This window comes from Lethenteron reissneri, chromosome 34 (assembly GCF_015708825.2).
Source record: "Lethenteron reissneri isolate LAM-NWPU_2019-01 chromosome 34, ASM1570882v1, whole genome shotgun sequence".
Classification (NCBI taxonomy): Eukaryota; Metazoa; Chordata; class Hyperoartia; order Petromyzontiformes; family Petromyzontidae; genus Lethenteron; species Lethenteron reissneri.
This window is the reverse complement of record NC_083812.1, coordinates 5,240,905-5,263,405: the sequence shown is the minus strand read 5'-3', so window position 1 is coordinate 5,263,405 and position 22,501 is coordinate 5,240,905. Positions and strand designations below refer to the sequence as shown.

At 46.2% G+C, this 22,501-nt stretch overlaps 1 protein-coding gene across 7 annotated transcripts in view; it reads left to right on the top strand.

Moving 5' to 3' along the window:
* GBF1 (golgi brefeldin A resistant guanine nucleotide exchange factor 1) overlaps positions 1-22,501 on the top strand; it is a 166,267-nt gene that overhangs the window by 126,519 nt on the left and 17,247 nt on the right. For all 7 annotated transcript variants that reach the window (XM_061565075.1, XM_061565078.1, XM_061565076.1 and 4 more), the window contains 8 exons: positions 6,216-6,452; positions 7,587-7,680; positions 10,109-10,285; positions 11,422-11,486; positions 11,956-12,079; positions 12,718-12,789; positions 15,047-15,141; positions 21,164-21,317. In XM_061565075.1, the coding sequence (XP_061421059.1) occupies positions 6,216-6,452; positions 7,587-7,680; positions 10,109-10,285; positions 11,422-11,486; positions 11,956-12,079; positions 12,718-12,789; positions 15,047-15,141; positions 21,164-21,317 (1,018 nt within the window). The remainder of the gene's footprint in view (positions 1-6,215; positions 6,453-7,586; positions 7,681-10,108; positions 10,286-11,421; positions 11,487-11,955; positions 12,080-12,717; positions 12,790-15,046; positions 15,142-21,163; positions 21,318-22,501) is intronic.

Below are 22,501 nucleotides of genomic sequence, written 5' to 3'. Positions count from 1 at the left end.
AAATTTCTGTAATGTACTTTGGCCGTAGCGCCTATTCTACAGCGAGCTCAATAGGAGCTCGCAAACAACAGCAACCCCAAAAGGTCCGTTCAGGCTAAACACAAACTCTTTGTTTCTTATTCTTTGTTTCTTCCATGTGCCTGTCGGCAAGCGTGTGCGGGTGCAAGCATTATTAAGGCAATTGAGATTCCTGCGTTTATTGTGACCTGTGGCGTCTGCCACGGGGTTGTTGGCCAGACGTGTGGGTGCGGGTGATGGCTCTGCCTGTGCACTGCAGGGTCACACAGTTTATCAGCACAGCAGATCCTCTTGCTGTGGCCAGTCGCCCAGCAGTCTACGCTGCTGCACCCCCGTTGGTTTTGGCAAAGGCTGGAAAGGAAAATCAAACAAATATAACCGGGGTTGTTGAGTATTAATTTGTGAGATGCGTATTTGTTCAAATATAAATATGGCTGCAGCTGTATATTTACTTTCAGTTCTGTACTATTGTCGTGTTTCTCGTTATTGCAGGCTTTGAAGATTGTTTACAGTGGTGAAAAGACGGCTCTGAAAAAGATTGATTAAAACACACTGCTACGGCCTTTCCAGCAGTGTTTTAAAAACACTTCAATTATATATGTTTTGTGAAAAACCCCATTCGTGTTTGTTCTTGTTATTTACATCATTCGTTTAAAGTGGTCAAATGTATCCAAGCAAGACGTGTCCACTGCAATGGGAATCACCGGCGATGTTTAAAACGTTGATGTGGCCCTTCAGAACGTTAAACCCGTTTGACAAAATGTTATAGGAACGGGGTTTAGCACTGGGCTTAACTCAAATCACTTGCAAATCAGTTAAGACTTTTGCATGACTCGGCTAGGAAATTTGCTACAACATATAGTCATCTCAGTGCCGGCAAATCGGTGTTTATATTGATTTTTTTCTTTCTTGTCTCTCCCTCCGTGCATTATAAGAGCAGCGGTAGTGGTCGCCCTGCTCAGGAATCCTCCATCTTGTGCACACAGTTGAGAGCAGGGGGCTGAGTTGGGGCAAGCTTTTAATCCAAAGTTAGGTCAACACGCACTGGCTAGCTATAATCTGGCATAAAGATTAATTGGCGTGATAAACGATGTGCTTGACAAGCCCCATCGTTCTAATGGTTTGAGAGGGTGAAAGTGATTTTGGTGGGATTTTAAATGGCCAATGCCCCTGTTCGCAATGATGTTGCGTATTTTAAAGAAAAGTAAGGGTTTTAGAGGTGGCTTTGAGAGAAATTCGCGTGCGCGTGATTGTGTCGTCCTTGCGGCGGGGGGGGGGGGGGGGCTATATGGGGTGGGCCCGTATGAAGCGAGATAGCAAAGCAGGTTTTTTTTAATGTATCAGTTTCACTATGTGAGAGCGAGTTCTGCCAATGTGGATGTAAGGATTCTACGAGGCACCGCGGCGATATTCGATGAACGCGAATGAATGAAAAAAAAACTCTTTCGGAACCAGGTGAGAGTGCCCGTCCCTAAACTGTGTGAATGTCCTTTTCAGAGAGAAGACCTGGCTGGCCAGCCAGCATGTGTTATTCTTGAACGTCCAGCGTATTGATCGTATATATATTAAAATAAACGAAATGGCGAATCCCTCAAAGGGCAATCATTCATTTAGTATCTTAAGACACTTCAGCCGAGTGTAAAGAAACCAAACGAGATCCACATGGCGGTCACTTTTTTTTGCCCGCGCTTGAGCACAGAGCCACGGTTGTTGGTGCCGAAGCCGGCCGGCTTGGTCAGGTGGACAGTAAGCGCGGGTGCTTTAGCAGGAATCCTAGAAAATCAACAGCAGCGCTTTCCGCACTTAAAACACTTTCGCATGTCAGGCGTTTGCAGCCAGACGGCTGGCATTAACCCACAACGGACGCCGTTTATTTTTGAGATTCCGATTTAATGTTGTTGTTTTTTTCTCTCTCTTTTTCCTGCTGAGTTTTTGGAAAATATCGTCGATTTGAAAGACTTCTCTTGACCTCAAATTAATTAAAATTTTCGGCAGATTTAATTACACTTTAAAGCAGTTTAATTTACATAGTTATCTATCTGCAGAAGGTAATATGTATATGTTTATTTTAAGCAATATATAATCAATCTCTATGTCATGTATGATTTTAAATCAAGGATTTACACACTAATAATCAGTTGGACAAGTAGAAAAAAATTACGTGATGGCCGCTTTATTCGCACGCTTTGCTATAAATAACGGTTTCCGCGCCTAGCGCAGCCGTGCACTTTGGAGAGAAACCACTAGCGTCTTGGAGCGAGCGTCGCCGGTGTGGGCTGTGGGGAGAGCCGTTGCGGGTCTAGCCTGGGCCCGCTCAGTCTGAGGGCTGTGGGGGGAGCCGTGCGGGGTGAGCCTTGGCTCGCTCAGGGGGCAGCCTGGGCTTGGCTTGGAGGCTTGCCTGTGCTCGTTGGCTGCAGGAGGCGCTCCGAGCGTGGAGTCGTTGCGTCGCTGGCCGCCGACGCGGCCGCGCCGTTGGCAGGAGGCTTGCTTTCTTTCCGAGTTCACGGAGAGGCACAGGATGTCCCAGGGCGAGCACGGGAGAGGGGATCATTGCCTCGCGCCGTCGCGGATCAGCCGATGTGAAATAGAGCACTTTTTATTAAAACTTGATAAGAAGCATACATGCGTGCAGTAAGTCGATTCACTTTTTATTTTATTTTTCCTTTTGAACTGAAAAGTTCAAGCGGTGTGTGTGTTTTTTTACGTGTTTTTATTTTGGCAATTTTTCATATGTGCAGAATTTTGAATGGAAAGTATGTAGTTTTTTCAATTTCAGCTAACTTTGAAAGTTATATTCTTAGTGTATTGTAGAGTGTGCCTTGTGTTAATTATGCTTTGTATTATTGTTGTAATCTAAATAATGTTCTCTGTTGTTTGTAATATCATTCTTTTTATGTTTGCTACATATAATATAATGGAATTAAATTTATTGGCGTGTGTAGTGTTAAATTAATGTAACCTGTTGCTGATTAGAAGTTTTATTACAGACAAATTACCTTTTCTTTTTTAACTGGTACTAGCCAACAGGCAATAAGTGCCTTTTAACAGGTAGGCTCTCGTGACCAATATCACCCGACACAGCCAACTAGTAAGGGTTGCCACGTGAACAGAACATACCAATTTGTCACTCGTACTATGTCGGGTGGTGGCAGGTTTTGACGACACATTTAGATATTTATGCGATCTAACCCAACAAAAACCTCGTTTATGAACAAGTACTTTGTTCAAGGGAAACATTCCCTCAAATAACTGACTTAACAAACTTTTATTAGTACTGTTTGGGTGAAGAATAAAAAAAAAAGTATAACACGCTACAGCTTGATAAATATTCTAATGCGAAATAAGATTCTAATACAACAACAACAACAACATTCCAATCTTCTGCTCGGATGAAAGCCTTCCTATGTCATTGTGGTTGATTGACCATGCTTCACCACGGTGGTCAGTGGAGGGTTGTTGAAATAGGGAGCCCAGGACCAGTTCTGATTTAACCCGCCACTGACGTTAGCCAGGGCCGGGAATTGAACTTTGGTCTCTAGTTTCGCTAGTTTAACCGCTTTATACCATATTCTAGTTTAGGTAATAGTCTTACATTATGCTGCGCTTACGAGTAAGATTCTTGTCATAAAAATACTTTCCTTCCAATAGTTGTGTTTTTTTAAGGGAGGAAGTCTTTGAATGTCACATGGAGGGTAGCACTGGTTTCTGTGAAGTATTGGCGTGCGCTAATCAAACAAGCCTATGCGGCTGTTGTCCTTTGAGTGACCCCGGGAAGCAAAGCCATTTGACATGGTGTTAAAGATAAAGAATATGGATCGTCTGACCTCTGAAGGGTCATCGTTCTGCGCCTAATTTGTCTCTGTTAGGACCGGCTCATACTGATCCCGCCCACTGCGACTGGTGCCAAAAATCTAATCTGCGTTAGTTGGAATTGACCGGCGCTCAGCGACACTTGTGGGATGCGTCACGACGTTCAGCTCGCGTTTAGCACAGAAGTGGCCTTTTCAGCGGCTCTCTCGCCACCCCAACGTCGCTGCTCTTTCCTCTCCAGCAGGCTTGGCGACTTCGTTGGGCCGATAGGGACCGTAAGAGCGTAGAGATGGCTCTTTGCCCCCACCCCACCCAGCAAAAAAAGTGTGCCACCTCCAGTGACTGCTACACGCTGTCTCCTGCTATCAGCGCTTGGCTTTTGGGGGCCCACTTGGAGCAGATAATTGCTGAAGGGGCACCGTCCAGCGATACCAGAGTGTGGTGGTCTCTGCTCCGTCACGGGCCCTGTGTTGTTACCGGTTGCACAGAAGGCCTCCCCTGACAATTGTTATCAGGCAAATCTGTTATTCCTGGAATTAGAAGGAATTATCAAGGTATCCGAAACACTTGTTAGAGGATTAAAACTTTTGTGAAGTCTTGTTTGCCCGAACAAGGTTTTTGACAGATTGCGTTTTTTGGAGGGAGATGTTTATTGCTCAGGTGTTAGTTTGTTAATCCTGCACAAACTTATCCTTCAAGAAGGGATTTACTTTTTTATCCAAGAAGAAACATTAAATCTTTAGACTTTCAGAAGTATAAACAACTTTGTACTCTCTTTATGACGTCAGTCTTACGCAAATACACACACCCATTATAACTGTACTTTAATGTTAAAATGAATAACTTTTTGATATAAAAAAAAACCAATCTCAATCTATAAAAATTAGGCAGAGGTTCATAATGTTCGACAAAATGTTTATGCATCCCGCGTAATTTAGGCTTATTACTTGCACATTTAGTCTGCGTTCAAATATAACTATAACCTATTTTCTTTAGAAATACTGCCATTGCATCACGTTGTTTTTGTTGGAGGCATGCGCTGTAATTGTTGCAAATATAAATCCCGTTGCACATATTAACACACGAGTATTTCATTCATTTGTATTAATCATGACATTAGACACAGCCTGAAATAAGAAAGCATGCCATCCAGTCATATATTGGTGCAATGACTTCGTAATCATTTAATTCTAGATTTGAAGTTTTCGTGACTGCAAGGGTCAATACTCTTTGGTTTTTTCGGTAAAGTCACGTAGGTAAAAAAAATGTTTTATTAAATTTTTACCTACGTGACTTTACCGAAAAAACCAAAGAGTATGGACTTCGTAATCAGCTTATGATCAAATCAGCCCGATTATCCTGATCTCGTCAAAACTCGAACACTAAGCAGCGGTCAGCCTGGATAGTGCTTGGATGGTCGACCACAGTACCATTACCAGGTGTGATGGACTACAGGCTTCATTGTGGGCAGCAAACGGCTGCAGCAATGTCTGTTGTTGCACTCCACATCTATGCTCCCCTGTCTATGCTTCCTACCATCACCAATTTGTACTAACCGGTCTGGTGAAGTATGGTAAAATAACACCGTACGACCCACACGACATGGAGAGAGCCCTTTTGTCAATCCACTGCTGGATGAGAAGGCATCTCCAAGCCGGCCGGTCGGGGAGGTTATTTATGTAAGAATAACCAATCCAGAAGACGGATTTTTTTAAATCCACGCGTTGGTTTTATTTCAACGGTAATCGGAATTGCACGGGAATAGTTTGGGAGTGAGCAGCTGGCAGAGCCATTGTTGAGAGGCGGAGTGAAGCCGTTGGTTTGCTTTGCGTGTCGGTCTCCGCGTGCCCCTAGACCGCCTCCACGTATGCCGGGCCGGCGTGCCCGCGTGTGCCACGCCGTGATGTTGCAGGCAACGTTGAATTTATTCAGCGGTTTTTATCTTTGGTCACCTGAACCAGCTTTGTCGACGGCAACCTGCAGAGTTTTAGTCCCATCTTAGGTCTTTGGATTGCAATGAATCGTTCTCTTAGTCTCGGTGACTTGAGCAGTCACATTTTTTATGTGGATGTTAAGGGCACCCAAATAGCAGCTAGTCGGTGAACACAGTAATCTCTGGATGTGCATGTACATCCATTTACCATTTTCAGTCTAGCTCGGTGCACTCCAGTCCTAAGTAATATATCATTATCTTTGTCTGTGTCTCCGTTGAGGCTCGTTAATTTCGTCTCGCCATCGTCGTGTTTGGTGGACAATCAGTAACTGTTATCCTTGATGATTTATGTCCACTGATCGTCACTGATCGTTGATGAAATATATATATTTTTGTTAAATCGCTCCATTTGTGGAAGTTTTCATTACTGATGTCGAATTAACACCGCTTGCAGGAACGACGAGATCGTGATGCCGGAGGAGCACACGGGCCTCGTGCGCGACAACTACATGTGGAACCTCCTGCTGCACCGCGGCGTGTCTCAGGAGGGCCTATTCCTGCACGTGCCCGGCCACGCCAACCACCTGGACCTCTTCACCATGAGCTGGGGGCCCACCATCGCCGCCCTGTCCTTCGTGTTCGACAAAAGCACCGACGAGACCATCATCCAAAAGGCCATCTCCGGCTTCAGGTGCCGCGCTCGCCCGCTCGCCCGCTCGCCCACATGCTTGCCCGACACCTGCCCTCCTCCTGTCCACGTGTCGTGTACTTGTACAGCCCCTTTTGTAAATCCAGTGCTGGGTGAGGGCCTCCCAATGCCATGCGGGTCGTGGGGGTTATTTCACCATGCTTTTCCATGCTGGTCCGTGCGGGTTGCTGAAGGCGGGGAGCATAGAATCCGAATATTTATTTATACTTGGGGAATCCGATGAGCTTATGAAGCAAATTTTCAAAGATAGGAGCATGGTATTGAACGACGATGTAATTTGCTGCACTGCCCTCTGCTGACAATTTAACCCTGCAGTGGCATATCATACATGTTATGCATGGTGGTCGTGCTGTCCATGCTTCACTCTGCTTAGCTTCCAAGGCTTGATGAGGTCGGATGCATTACGGGGTGGTTCATGGTCATTGGCGTCCACTTGTCAAAAGCTTATTAGATGACTTGTATACTCTGTGTTGATCATTTCCATGATGCTTGCCTCCCAAGGCTGCTGGTCTGTGTGGTGCTTGGGAGATCACAGTACAGCAATGGATGCTTAAATCTATCTTTGTGGAGCTTATGCAATCTGTACTTGTATTCTTTATCTTTAATGTGACTTGCTCACCTTTTCTCTCTTTGGCACGCCTCCCCTTTTTTGCATTGTTTGTTGTTGTTACTCGCTGACTCACCCTTACTGGACATCTGTGAAAAAAGAGCTTCATAGCTCATCGGATTCCTCCAGTCTAAATACATATTCTGATTGTGATCACTCCCAAAAATTCGTGGGTTTCCACCAGGTACTTGGACTTCTTCAGATTAATGTCATTCTTCAACCATTCTAATGAAGGGCCATCATAAAAAAGAGAGTCTTAAGACTCGGTGAGTCTATCCTAGAGATACAAATGGCATTGTTATTATCTGTGTATGTCAAATAAGCAGGGAGATTTTAAGCAAGCCCATCAGAGGAGTGTTTGATGTAGCGCACGTTTTTTTTGTGAGATTACTCTACCTATAGCCGCAATAACAAAAAAATCGAGCCATCCATTTTTCGCTGAAAAGAAATACCAAAAATCCTTTTGGAAATATGGAACGTGTGGGATGCACTCCTTTTTTGTCTCGCAGGAAGTGTGCGATGATTTCTGCCTACTACGGCTTGAGTGACGTCTTTGATAATCTCATCATCTCCCTCTGCAAGTTCACCATGCTCAGCAATGAGGTAAGTAATAAAGACTTCAAAGCCTTTCTTATTCTTTTACAAAATATGTCATAGATTTTTCAAAAGTTGTACATTGCGATAGTGTAAAAAAAATCGGCAAGAGAAGGAATCCATAAAAATAATAATGTCGTGTTGTTGTGTCTAATATTTTTGGATCGTTTTTGCTTTAGTAATATTTTTCTTCCTTTTTTAATAATGCACACCAGTATATCCAGCATTCCATGTAGTGTTTATCCCATCTCGGAGTCGCTGGTAAAGTCAGCAGGAATCCAGCTGGGACGGATCCAGCATCGTGAGCATTTAGATAACGCTGACCGTTACAAATGATTGTTAGCTCGGGGGGGTGGGGGGGGGCTGGTGGGAGCGGAGAACGGAGGTGTCGGTGCGAGGAGAGACGCAGAGAGACGTGGGCGGTCTAGATGATGACCAAGTCCTGGCAAAAAAGAACTCGGGCGTGTTAATGAACTTCTCCTTTGATTTAAAGCTTTCGTGACTGCAGGGATTCATATTCTTGGTTCTTCCGGTAAAGTCACGTAGAAGGGAAATAATATAATAATGAAACAATAAAATTATCACATTATTATTTGAATTGTTTTATATTTTATTTTATATATTTTTTATTTTATTATTTTCCTTCTACGTGACTTGACCGAGAGAACCAAGAATAAGAGCTTCTCTTTGCGGGTTGTCACAGTGCTTTTGGCGAGATGTTAATTCCCTCGCCTGGTGTTCAGGAAGTCGTGTGGTTTTTTTTTTTTTTTCTCCAGGTCCTCCGGCTTTTCCCTCCACATTTAGAAACATGTTTTTAGAGTATTTGGCTGCTATAGATTTCCACATAATAAGCCACCTTTGTTGAGTTATCGTTTGTGGGCAGGTCACTTCTGAAAAAAAGCTTTATAGCTCAGTAGACCTTACCTCGTAAAAAAAAATCGTATATAGTTTATATTTTATTGTTATCGTGTCCATCCATGGATGGCATGTGTCATTTTGAAAACATGCATCATATTAACGCTGATGACAACACAATATGTACGCATGTATGTTGAACTTTCACCACTGTACGTAGCCGACCGTGCTAATCGGAGGTGCAGGGGAAGGACAACAAACTAAACACAAAAACACTGTCTTATCACTTGCAACCTGAGATAAGTTGCATATTTTGATACTCTTGGAAATATGACTTAAAACCACCAGCCCACAGCATTTCATTGTCACTAGGAGATGCAAGTACAATCAAAAAGTTTTTTCAATGCACTTGCTTCAAAAGGTTTTTTTCTGAACTTGTCATACATTTGGTAATTAGTTTGGCTTGAATCTTACATTGCTTGCAAACGTAATCTGAGTCTACTTCCTATGCCATGTACTGTGTTTGTTAATAGGTATGAGCATAGCATTGTAAAACAATGCAAGCTTGAAGTTTTACAATGAACATACACTTTAATTTAGTTAAATTTTTGATACATTCACGTGTAACTGACATTCAACAATGCATCAACTAATTTTGTTTTCCCACACTCACGATGAATGCTTGAAAGTTGTGTTTGCAAGAATCAATTGTTTATTATTGTTCGCATACTGCCCTTCTGCCAATCCACTGCTGGATGAGGAGGAGGCGTTCCTTCGCCCTGTATGGGTGGTGGGGGGGTCATTTGACTCGACGTCATCACACTGGTCAGCGTAGGTCGGTGAAGGTGGGGAAGGTAGGTAGCATTGATGTGAAAGCGTAGAAGTGCTGTACAACAATGGATTTGGCTGCACTGCCTCACTGCTCCTCGCGACGTAACCCCGCAGGTGGTTCGTCCATCCCAAGCGTACGTGATCCAGGCCTAATAGCGCAACAGCTTAATTGGCCCACGGGAAATTGGAATCTTTTATTTATCCTGGAGAAATTTGATGAGCTGTGAAGCTCTTTCACAGACGTCCAACGTGTATGTATGTATGTTGAACCTTGTTTCACACACATACGTAGCCGACCATGCTAATCGGAAGTGTGGGGGAATAACAACAAACTAAGCATTTTAAAGAAAAGCAATTCAGTAGGGGCGGGTCAGAAAGTTACTAAAAACAAACATTGCAAAAAAAATATCAGGAATGCAAAGTATAGGAAAAGTAACCAAATCACTAAAAATACTTGAAGTTCAAATTGCATAAGTACACCAATTTCCCAAGCTTGGGAAAAAAACAACAGCCAACATAATCCCAGACCACACCATGCCAACACACAGTCCCTCAATAAATAATAAAAAATAAAGTAATGAGGCCAAATGTGCGATGATGAGCAGAGGGCTGCGTGTGCGAGCGGACATTGTGCCGGAGTGGCCGGTATCGCCGAAGAGAGAACCGTGTGCGGCAAGTGCCGTCCCGCGGTAACCACTAACCGCGCCACCGTTTTTTTTTTTTGCTGCTTCCGATTGTCTGGCGCGAGCAGTCCGTGGATAACTTGCCGGTGATGTTTGGAAGTAACCCGAAGGCTCAGCTGTCTGCCAAGACGGTGTTTAACCTGGCACACCGGCACGGAGACATCCTGAGGGAGGGCTGGAAAAACATCATGGACTCGATGCTGCAGATCTTCCGAGCCAAGCTGCTGCCCAAGTCCATGGTGGAGGTGCGTGCCCCTTGCGTGTGTGTGTTCACGTGTTGCGTGGATTTGCATGTTTTTGCACGTGCTCGAAAGGCAATATCCCTTTTGTGCAGATGCCTCGGACGTTTTAGTGTGGTCCGAGCACAACCACATACCGCACTCAGGATCGGCGTCATCACCGTGTTATTCATGAGGAGAGGGCGGGGGGGGGGGGGTGCTTGGTGTAACAATGCATTGATTAATCAATTAAGTCACGTAGAAGGGAAGTAATAAAATAATAAAAATAAAACATAATAAAATAATTCTCACGACGTTTCGGCTACAACGCAAGCAGCCGTCTTCAGGTGAAGAATGAGACACTGCCAAGCTTGGAGCTTATATATAAGCTGGGTTGGAGGTGGAAGAAGAGCGCCTTAACAAAAGAATGTGCATATCAAGAGGAATTTAGCATATTCATGGAAAATGCGTAGGAGGTGGGCGGGGGGGTTTCAAAGTCATATTATGCCCATGCATTATGCAGGATTAGCAGCATCAAAGGGAGGGGGTAGGGGGTAGCATTAACAAAGGGAGGGAATGTTAATAGGATGTAGAAGCAATGAAACATGTCAATTAAGTATTAAGACTCCAGATCACGCTGCTTGCATTGAAGAAGCATTGTTTTTAAACTAATATATGTTTGTTAGGGGTTCATGCAACCCCTCCCCATGGCCACCTTCTCGCCAATTGAGGCTACTACATTGACCGTTGCGTTAATAAATAAATGCATTCTTGATTCCAAATTTGATCAAGACTTTTTTAATTGTGAGACGAGTGACACGTTACACCCCTGACAGCAACATTAAATGATAATGGAGAAGGCTAGATTTGGCCTAGCCTACCCCTAATAATGAGTTCGTAAAATATAAATTTTATTCGGGTGTTCAGATTCATTAACTGCCCTCTTCTTTCCCTGGGCATGCTCAAAGTTAATCGGCACACTGGAACAGTTTACCTGTGTATCGTGCCCACTTGGCAAATGTGAAATTAAACCAGATATGTGCGTTGTTGAAGTTGTTTTTGCAGGTGTCAAGGTGGCCTTTTGCGTCAGTTGAATTTCATCAATTCAGCCGAGTGCTGGACAATTGACGAGTCGTTGTTAAACGTGGCCTGTCTCGTGGCAGGTGGAGGACTTTGTGGACCCCAACGGCAGAATCTCCATCCTCCGCGAAGAGAGTCCATCCCAGCGGTAAGGGAGATGCTCGTAAACCTGATCTCCGCTTGACTGGAGATGTGCAACTCTTCTCCTGCACCCCATAAATTAAGCCTTACTTGTTCCAAATACCCTCAGGCACGGCTCGCTACGGCTCGCTACGGCTCGCTACGGCTCGCTACGGCTCGCTACGGCTCGCTACGGCTCGCTACGGCTCCCTTTTTAAGAGGCGATTTGGCCAGCAGTCGCACGAGCAAGAAATTGAATGTCTGCTCGTCTGCCTTTTCGAAAATATTTACATTTTAACAGCTTTATTTTTGTTACTCTTCATAACGTGGCATACGATGACACCTCTACCAACCCTTTAAAAGCTATAAACAACGCGCAGGTTTAAACGAGTTTTAAGTTTTAAAAATAAACAGTAAAGTACAATTTTTGACCGTTACATTGCTACTTCGTGCGACTTTGACTGAGCGGCTTTTACGCGTCGTGTGGCCCCTTGCAGTTCTGACTCGACCATGTTCAGCTTTGTGAACTGGCTGACGCTCAGCGGGCCCGAACAGTCCGGCCAGAGGGGACCTTCGGCTGAGGATCAGGAATTCAAGAAGATCGCCATGAAGTGCATAGAGGTGGGGTCCGGAAGCGTTACATCATCCACCACGTCGCAGACACGTTTAGGCTAAACGTCCACCTCCCACCCTCAACCAGTATATATACAAGGACGGTTTTCTTGGAATTTGTCTTACTCGATACAGCTATCGTGCTGTGACGGTTCCACCTGAAGACGGAAGCTTGTGTTGCCTCCTAAACGTCGTGATTTTTATTTTACTTTTATTAATAAAAAATTTTTACCTACGTGACTTTACCGAAAAAGAATATAAACGTCCACCGTTAAACGTTTATTGGCGGCCGCGTCTCCAGTGAAACATCTCGCATCCTGGGTGCTGTGTGGAACGATTTTTGGCGAATCCTGTTGGTCCGCATTTGGCATTCCCCCGTTATATGTGCAGTAATCCACGGATAAACACTGATAATCGGATGAATTTACCAATGCTTCTGAGCAATTCTTATCACAGGAAGATTAGACGCGCGGATTATTGTTTTGCGGCATTAAGAGGGACTCGGCGAATAAGAGGGATTTTGCTGTGATCATTGAAGATGATACCGTATTTGAGAGCGCTTTGTAGGCATGCTTGCCCAAATGATTGCTTGAGTGCCTGCGTAACCGTGTTTTTATTGAAAATAATTCCACTGCTCTGGTTATCAGGAATGTCACCCGGAGCAGCTGCTGACAGAGTCTCGCTTCCTGCGGCTGGAATCTCTGCAGGAGTTGATGAAGGTCAGTTTCTCTATGGCTTCGATAGAAGAGGAAAGCTCACGGTTTCAAAAACATCTTGGTCATAAACAAAATTGACGCTAAAATTATGGTAAAGACGTAGCAAACCTTTCATAATCCTAACACCACTTTCCGATGACATGACGTGTATGTATTTGTCTTCGTGAAGGCCCGTTTATTCCTTTTTAATCTTAAAAGCATGCTTTACAGCACCACACGCTACCTAACACTTATTGGATGTTGAGGGTAAATTGCACAGCAGACTAATGAATTCACGTGTGAGATTAACGTGCTATTATAGGATTGCAGCCTGTGCCCTGGGCCATCGCAGGCTGCGACGGAGAGGATGAGAAGCTGCTTTCTCTTGCTTAGAATTAGAGACACGCAAACGGCTTGCTCCCTCTGTTGGCTGCGACGCGGTGCTCTAATCCAGCATTCACAATCCACGCGTCGCTGGATTATTTCCATTGAGCCATCCGAAAGCCGAGTGTCCCGTGTCAATTGCAATTTCACGGCCGTCACAATTTTCTGCGACATCCGGTATAAATTGTGTGTGAGAAAAAAAGATCCCCGTATAGCCTGAACAGACTGTTGGGTCAAGTGCTGCTAGCGAGTAGCACCTATGAAGGCCGGCACAACACACAAGGAGGTGGGTGGCCAGCATCACGCCTGGCCGCCTTTGTCTCCCAAGTGGCGATGTTTACACATCGCACCAGGTACTCATTTGAGGCTGAGTCGACCTAGGGGAGGCCCAGGACCGGTTCAGATAATCGTCACTGGGTGTTGGCCGTGAGTGGGAATCGAACTCGAGTCGCCAGGTTCGTAGTGCAATGTGCTAACCGCTACACTACTATATATACATATATATGGGGAGGGAAAATGGGTAAGGGGAAAGATAACTAACATGCACCCATGGCCAATACTCTTTGAACAGCTGATCTAACTTCATTGGAGGCTCGTGCCTGCATCGAGGTCTCCAGCAACGTGTCCGCAGCCCCGTGCGGGCAGCGTGCGCTTTTCGACTTAAGCCTCGCACCGGCGGGCGAGCTTGTTGGGGCTTGGAATCGCGAGCGCGGCACAAAGCTCGCGCTAAGAGGCGGCTCGGCACGCCGCCTGCCCCGCTTCTTCATGTGGTCAGGCTCCGGAGGGGGACGCGTATGATTCATGAGTCTAGCGCTGGGATTTTAGGGGCCTGTCTCAAAGCGGGCCGCCCTCCTCCCCCCCCCCACCCACCCCGCTCGTTGAGCTCGTAATTGTTGTTGCCGAGGCGTGCGAGCAGGAAGGAGAGCCGTGACCTAATGCCACGACGGGGGCGCCGTGGATGGTGCAATTAGACCGGTGGCCACTTGGAAGGTTGTCATCTTGACCCCAGTTCGGAGTGTAGCCTATAAAGCTAGCGTTGCATTTTGCCTTAGATTGGACGTGTGCATGTTTTGGTAGGTATTTAGGTTATTCGTATGTATTAAAATATATTTATTGTTTGTGTGTTATCTCATTGATGGTCGTTTTAAGGCTCTTGGCACACTTGTACAGTTGTTATTTTTTTTCTCGGTATTATTTAGTTTTTTAAGCAAATGTTCGTGCAGTGCGTTATATGCATGAGCTAAAATTAAATGTTTTGGGTCGTATGACTTTGAGCTAATAAAATACATGTAAAAAAAATTCAACATTCAACACAATATATCGTGTCTTGGGGAGAAATATGTATATATTTTGAACATAATATGTTTAATTTTAATTTGCTGAAATTTAGTTTTGCAAATAACGCGGTTGTCAAATATCACGAGTAATTCCTATTAGACAAATGCAATCCGATGCAGCCGTGAATTGTAGGTGTTGTTGGTTACTCTTGTTACAACAGTAATTAGAAAGTTAATTTGAGCAGCTTTTCCTTGTGGTAATAATGAGCCTCAACAATAAGTGTACGGCTCATTGACTTTAAACCCTTGATCTCGTTAAACCCTTGCCTTGTGCAACTCGCGAAACACAATTGAGCGTGTTCCTTCAAAAACTCCGGACACATTTTAGGCGCTTCTGCGATTTCAGTCAAACGGCTTCCCTCCGTCAGCGAATTAATTTGAGAACGGCCGACTCGACAAAGGGAGAACAAAGGACCCAGGGAGACGTGTCCCGAGCTTGTAGATTTCCTGTCCTCTCCGTGTTCGCGACGTCCGAGCGCCATTGCCGTTGTCCGCGCGAGTCTTGAGCGGGGGGGTTGACGTGGTCTCGCGACCCCCCCCTCCTTCTTCTTCTTTCGTAGGCGCTGTCGTCCATGTCGATGGAGGATGAGGGGTACGACGAGGAGGCGGCCGTCTTCTACCTGGAGATGCTGCTGCAGATCATTCTGCAAAACAAGTGGGTCCACAGTCGTGTGTCGGGGAAAGCAGCGACGCACTGCCGCCGCCGCTCGCGTTTTGTGCCTTCGACGTTCACGGCGGTCTCACGCGCATCGCGCATGCCGACACGCACGCGCGCGAGCGCGGCCGGTGTAATGGAGTCACTCTCGACCACCTTGTTTTGGCAGTTCTTCAATAGCCGCTGAAGCCAGGGTCATCTTTAGTATTGGTTTAAAAAAAAAAAAACACGAGAGAAAGGATGAGAAAAATGTACTCGGTGGGTTTTCGTTTGATTTTTCTTTCTTCTGCATATTTGTTTTCTTAAAGATTTTAAATTTGCTTGAAAACCGCACGAAGAACTAAATGTTTTAGTTTTGCTTGCAAATGCCCGCTTTCAACAGAGATTTAATTTCCAGCATATTCAGTGGGTCATAGTCTTGTCGGCGGTGACACACACCGGGTGACGCACCAAGTGCGCACTCTCTCCCCCCAATGCTGCCCATACCACTCTACCCCCACCCCTCCCCGATCCATCCTCGCCAGCTCCATCTGCCCTTGCTGGCTCTATCCGCGCAGTGTGTGTGCATTGGATAGGCGTGGAAAGAGCACACAGTGCGGCCTGCAATTGCTATTTTCTGAAAAAATAATGGCTTATTTCCATACGGCCCAAGCTCGAAGACATTCTCCGAGCTGTGCGGGGCCCCCTTTCTGTAAATCCAGCGTAATTTTAATCTGCTCTGTAAGCCACTGCCAGCCTTCCTTGGGTCGTTAAGTAAAATAAAGAATCCCTTTTTCCCGCCTCGCAATGCCCTCCAGGCGTGCCGAGGCTGAGGACTTTATGAGAATTGTTAAAGAAAACACCGAGGCCTCGAATCCTCGGAGGTAATGGAAAAATAATAAAGGACCAAAAAAATAACCGTCAGGTGAAGACAAACAACGCAAATCTGTTTTCTGTTATTGTAAGCAGAGCTAAGTAAGAGATGTCCCTGTGAAGTCATTCGGAGGATCAAGGCTTGAAGGCGTAGCGCTGAAGCGCCATGGTTACTGGTCTTAAAACAGAATTGTCTGCACAAGGCGGGTTTGTGTTCCAGACGGTATGACACAAACGTGCTGCTTGTCCGTAACCAGTAAAAGCAAGGCGACACACACGTGTGGCAGATTCAGCGGTGTCTGAATCGCCCACTTTATTACGAGTGACAGAGCAGGCGATACTGTTGTCATTCACTGAAACCTTCAGGCACCACTTAGAAATCTTACACGTGCGTGGTACATCAAAGTAGGTTTAAGAGTCACCGCACGAAGATTTAAAAATTCAAGATTAAAATTACGGGCGTTATATATTAATATGCTATTTCTGTCGGTTAGTTCGCATAGCATTTTAATTATTTTGTCTTTCTCCAATTCAGGCGTGGATTTTTGCGGAGTTTTTGCAGCAATAACATTCTGTTTTTACCAGCCGTACTCGTGTAAACTCCCAACAGAAAGCCCTTAGAAGCCACACGCACACGCACACGCACACGCACACGCGGAAAGGAATACACAGTCTTAGCACCGCGAATTAGTTTGGCTAAACGTACTTAGCGCACAACAATTCCGAAACCCACGTTTGCGGAATAAAAGACCGTGTGCGTGTGTGGGCCTTAGCCTTGAGGCCTGAATAATCTTCCCAAGTTGGCACGAACAACGCGCGCATTGTGGCAGAAGTAAAGCGGGGGCCCAGCGTGTAATTACACACCCACATCAAAGCGCAGCTCCCCTCCGCTGCTTCTCTCTCCTCTCTCGTCCATTGCTGCTGACTCGACCGTATTTGTTTGCGAGGAGGAGGGAGGAGGGCCGGGATTAGAAGCGGGCAGACGATGGGCCAAGAGAGGGCCCCTCTTCGTCCGTGTTCCTATCCGTGTCCTCCAAAGTAATCCTTCCAAAACAGTTAGCTCGAATTACAGGGGGCACCGTGCCCCCCCCCCCCCACCCGTGATCCCCCTGCGGATGGTGTGGGGTTACTCGTAACGATAGGCCGCTCGTCGCTTTCGTGGGCACACGAGCGTCAACGTTTTCACGTCCCGGTGACGTGTTTGTAATATCAAGTTGGAAAATGTACTATGCGGGAATAATTATTAATCGCTGCTCATCCTTGGCAGCTCCTGTTTCTGCCGTTTAAACGTGATTCCGAATGAAAGGAGGCCAGCGACACGGAGCTTTCTGGAACATCTGAAGAAAACGGCAGCAAAGGTCAAGAGACTCGCAACAACCTTCTTCACAAGCTGGCTGGTCCATCATGGGGTGCAATTGCCTCAACTCTCGCCATCTCCTACTCAGTGGCAGAGTGCTGCTCACTGGAGTAGATTGTCACGCACCAAACTCGTCGATTTCCAGCGACACTAAACGATGAGCATCATCATCTCTGGAAACTCTTCGATCGGCTCCTTCCAAGGCTTCCAGTCCTGAGCAACATTGCTCCCCCTCGCATCCGATGGGAAGTTGCAACCAGCAAGCTACTGCAGAAGATCAACGTCAAGCCAAGCCTACCGCTACACGAAGATCTCCAAAAATCCACCTGACTCGCACGCTTTCCATCATCACGACACGCGCTGTGGTCCTAACAGCCTCGCCAGGGCTGCTCGGTAGGAGGAGTGGAGTGCAAAATTAGCACCAAATCAGTTCCTTTTTGCGGATCCTACAGTCTGTCCACCTGGTTTCAACCTGCCATGCCATCAGCGGGCCTTGCTGAACAGGTTTCGGACAGGGCAAGGTCGTTGTGCAGCTCACAACCTCCACCGTTGGGGTCTTCATGACAACCCAAATTGCATTTGTGGCTCCATACAAACAATCTCGTGTGTTGTTGATGACTGCCTGGTGACCAAGTTGAGCGGATGTCTCCGAAAACCACAAAAGGCCACTGAGGACGCTCCTGCATGGCTCTGCGATTACACGTGCGCTGGATGAATATCGTTTACACGTCCAATCCAACATGTAGTTATTAATAGCTTATTGCTGTGATCTGCATTTTTACCAATTACAAGACGTTTAGGAGAGAGGTACGGTCTCAAATGGTCACATTGAGGCATGATATCAAAGGCTGTCGTCTCCGTGACAGCGTTGAGCTGCTCGGTGCGACAAGGCATTAACAGATCGCACCCCTGTGAAGGACATGTGACGCTGGCACCCAGACACAGTGCCATAGAGTCGCCTGCAGGCTTTACACATGGGCCGCTGCACAATGCCGGACTGCGCGCTAGGTCAATGCCAAATGATCACAATGGCTAAGAAGGGCGGCAGCGTGCCACGTGCATTGTATCTGGCTTATGTGATGCCATTGCAAGTCTGATGAGCGGCCTCACCCTCCCAGCCGAATGTATCTCCCCCCCCCCCCCCGCCCTCTGTAGAATTTTGGGAGACACTGTTAAATTCGGATGTTGTATAAGATACAAATGACCTGGCTTTATTATCATTAACATGAGCTCAGTATTTGTGGGGTTTGGTCAAGTTGTTACCCGATGGAGGTTCACACGCCTAACTTGAATGCATTACAGAATGTGCCTCTGTATAATGCAGCGTGTTCACGAAATACTGGGCTAACTCAGCGGGTGGGGGGGGGGGTACACCCCGATACATAAATGTTCTTAAATAAATAATAAATGTGTTATTTCAATGACATCTAATTTTATCCCATTTACAGCTTTGCAATGTTATTTATATTTCATTTTATATTTTACAAATATAAAGGGCGATATACAATAATGGTAGCCACAAGCCAATTCTGGGATGCGCAAATTCATTGCCACAGATTCGCCGTACGAACTGCCAGGCAAGTGATGTTTCTGCACAGCGTAGAGACGCAGCTAATAAGCCGCTTTGCACGCTTAAATTTTGACCTTCGGAACTGCAAATTTGCAATATTTTTGTTTGTAGTTTTACATTTTTATGGGTTTCCCCCACAAAGTATGTGGGGGGACACGTTGATATTTCCCCACATAATGTCGGGGACCTACTGTATTTCACCCCAAGCCTCCGTTGCAAAAGAGACGCCACCTCAAAGGTTTTTTGCCCCATTCTGACACAAAATATTCATTCGAGTGACTCTGAAGAACATAAGCAACAAATTTATTCAGCAGACTATGCCTCCTTAAAATATCCGTCCCTCCACAAATCCCATCAGCCACGTGGCCTTCTGTGGCAGTGCATACTCTCAGCGGCCTTCTACCGGATTGGTTGAAAAGTGGCGATGATTGACCGGTTCGAGAGCCCTGCCCAGAAGGGGGAGGGTCTGGCTTTTCTGCGCAGGCCCTGCATGCGCTTTTGTGGTCCTGCGAGTCCCTCAAGTGGTGTCCGGGAGTAGCGGTAGTTATTTTCCGCTCGTTGCCGGCGCCCGCCCACGACGGTGCGAGGTTTGTGGGTTACACCCGCGGACGTGGCACAGCGCCGACTCGGTTAGAAAAAAAAAGACACCTCGCAGAAGCCAAGACCGTGGAAGTGAGACGGGAGAACGAGAGACGGTCTTCCGAATGCTTTGCGTGTCAGCGGGTCACTTTCTCATTGGAGCTGACGGTTGGCACGGTTGGGTTTCTGCGAGTCGTAAAATATGTTTTACAGCCTTGCGGAGTTTATGCTCAAATACTGTGAACTGCAGTTGTGATAACAACTTCAGAAATACATGAATGAGCACTCTTTAACGTCCGCATTCGCATTTTAACGTGAATAAATATATCTGTCGGCAGTATAACCGATTACAGAATACGCAAAGTAATTTTTACATGTTTCGGGCAAATGAACCGTAAGCAAACGGGTTCTATAATTAGAAATGGGAGAGGCCGTTAATGCCAATGTTCATACACGTGATTGCAACCGGGCGATGCAGGTTTTTGCTCGTGTATTCCTCGTAACACCGTCATGTACCTGCCGCGAGTGTGAAAACCTGCGTGCTCACACACGCACACACGCGATTGCAATTCCCGAGTGCCGCTTGCCTCCCCGGTGTCTGTGTGCGATGTCGGCAGATGCATCGGCGCTCAGAGCGGCCGCTGGGTTTTCGTGAACTTTGCGCACACATGCCCAGTGAGATTGTTAAATAAATAAATAACCCTTTCGTTGTACGTGGTCAGCAGTGAACCAGACCCCTTCCAATATTAGACGGTGGATGCGCACAGTCCACTTTAGGTAGTGTGCACTGCGTACGCGCATGCTCGTATTTCAAATTACATCTTTAAGCAGGTGGATTTCTGTTTTAATATTAATAGTGAGGCAGATGTATTCAGTGTTGTCGTGATTGAATATGCATGCGATATACATTCGTTTTTCACTTTCGGTTATCAACGTTCGGATTAATCGGCATTTATGCACATTGAGTGGAACCCTTACGGATCCAGATTATTTTCAATTGATTGAGCTATATTTAAAATTGGCTTGGATTGCTGAATTACCTCTCCAGAAATGTTCAGCTTGTGTTTCAAGTGGAGATCTTAATACCAAATGAAGAAGTTACTTCGAGGAAAAAATTCCAATGGAACAGCCAACAGTTGTGACCTGGTAGCTCTTCTCCTTCAACGCATATATTCGGTCCAGGATTGTACACGTGTACATGTGGGCCTCTGTATTAAATCCACTGCTGGATGTGGGCCACCCCACGCTGGGTTGGTCATGGGGAGTTGACCATACCACGCCGTTCGTGTGTATGTTTAACTTATTTCGCACCGTACGTATCCAACCACGCTAACCGGAGGTGTGAGGGAAGGACAACTAAATTCAACACAAAAAGCAGTTCTCAAGAAATTATTTTTTCCAAACTAAATGTAAAAGTGCATAGCTCCAGTGACTTCCTAATATCGGAAGGAAGAGCTTTCCAGATGGCCGCAGAAGCGCATCTGAAAGCGCGCGATGCGTTGACCATCTTTGTTCGATGGCGCCGCTGCAAGGATGTCCAGCGCGCGTTGGCGAAGGTGGGCTCCGGAGACGTGGCTCCTACGGTAACAGCGACGATGGCTGCGTCAGCGACAAACGTGCCGCTGACCGCGATCGATCGTGCTGTGAAATTGTGCGGTGCGCAGGGACCGCGTGGGTTGCCTGTGGCAGACGGTGCGCGACCACCTGTACCAGCTGATCGTGCACGCGAGCGAGCACTGCTTCCTGCTGGAGCGCGCCGTCGTGGGACTGCTGCGCCTCGCTATCCGCCTCCTGCGCCGCGAAGAGAACAGCACGCAGGTACACAAACATAGACAAGGATATCCCCCGTACGGTCTTAACTGACTGTTGGGGCAAGTGCCGTCAGAGATCACCTTTGAAGGCCAGCATGGTCCACGAGGGGGTCATGTGGCCAGCAGCACTCCCTAGTGGCGATGTTTACACACTGCACTAGGTACTCATTTGAGGCCGAGTCGACCTAGGGGAGTCCCAGGACCAGTTTAGACAATCATCACTGGTGTTGGTCATGAGCGGGAATCGAACTTAGGTAGCCGGGTTTTAAGCGCAACGTGCTGCCCACCACACATCTGTGCTCATAGCACGCAGGAACCAGCGCCGTGCCACCCACTCATGACCCGCGCCCGACTCGTGCGTGCCTGCCACTTCTCACTCCCTTCTGCACTGTGCCCAAGTGTCGCTGATATCCGATGTGGCACCATGGACACTATGAACGTGTAGAGATTTCCCCCCTTGATGATTCGATGAATTTTTGTGGTTCATGGTTTGTGGTCTAGTTCAAGACTTTTGTTTCTTGTCTCGTTTTGACTCCCAGATTTTTATTATTTTAAGTTTTGGCTGTCTTGTTTGTACAGCTGAGTCCCATCTCGTCAACATATCTGCCTATAAGTTGCATGCATTGTAAATAATAATTCACACACACGCATCATTTGATGCACTCAATGTGAACTTGAGAATCAATATTATTCAACGAATTGCTGCAATGTTACATAGCCAACAAATAACAGGATTAGTGGCACCAACCTCCAATTAGCACGGTTGGATACGTGTAGTGCGAAATAAATTCAGCATACATACATACATCAGGATTGCAGTAATTGTAGTTATTAAGAATCGCAATACCAATATTTAGCATTGCCAATTCTGCGAGCTCTATTGTGGTGGCGTTAACAGTTGCTCACTGACAGCACTTATACGTTCCAAATTGTAGAGCTACTGCAGGAGATCTGTGTTAGGTGTGTATACGGGGTGTACTTATGGGCATGTGTCGGGGGAGCGGTGGCATAATTATTAGTTCGCAAAGTGTGCTGTGAACCCAATTACCCGAGTTTGATTCCAAGTCACTGCAGGTGATTTCTGAATCGCTTGGCATGGTTAATTCCCAAATAATTTATGCACTTGTACTGGGCCTCCCCTAGGTCGTCTGAACCTTCAGTGGGTTCCTAATTTTGAGTGTAAAAGCCAAC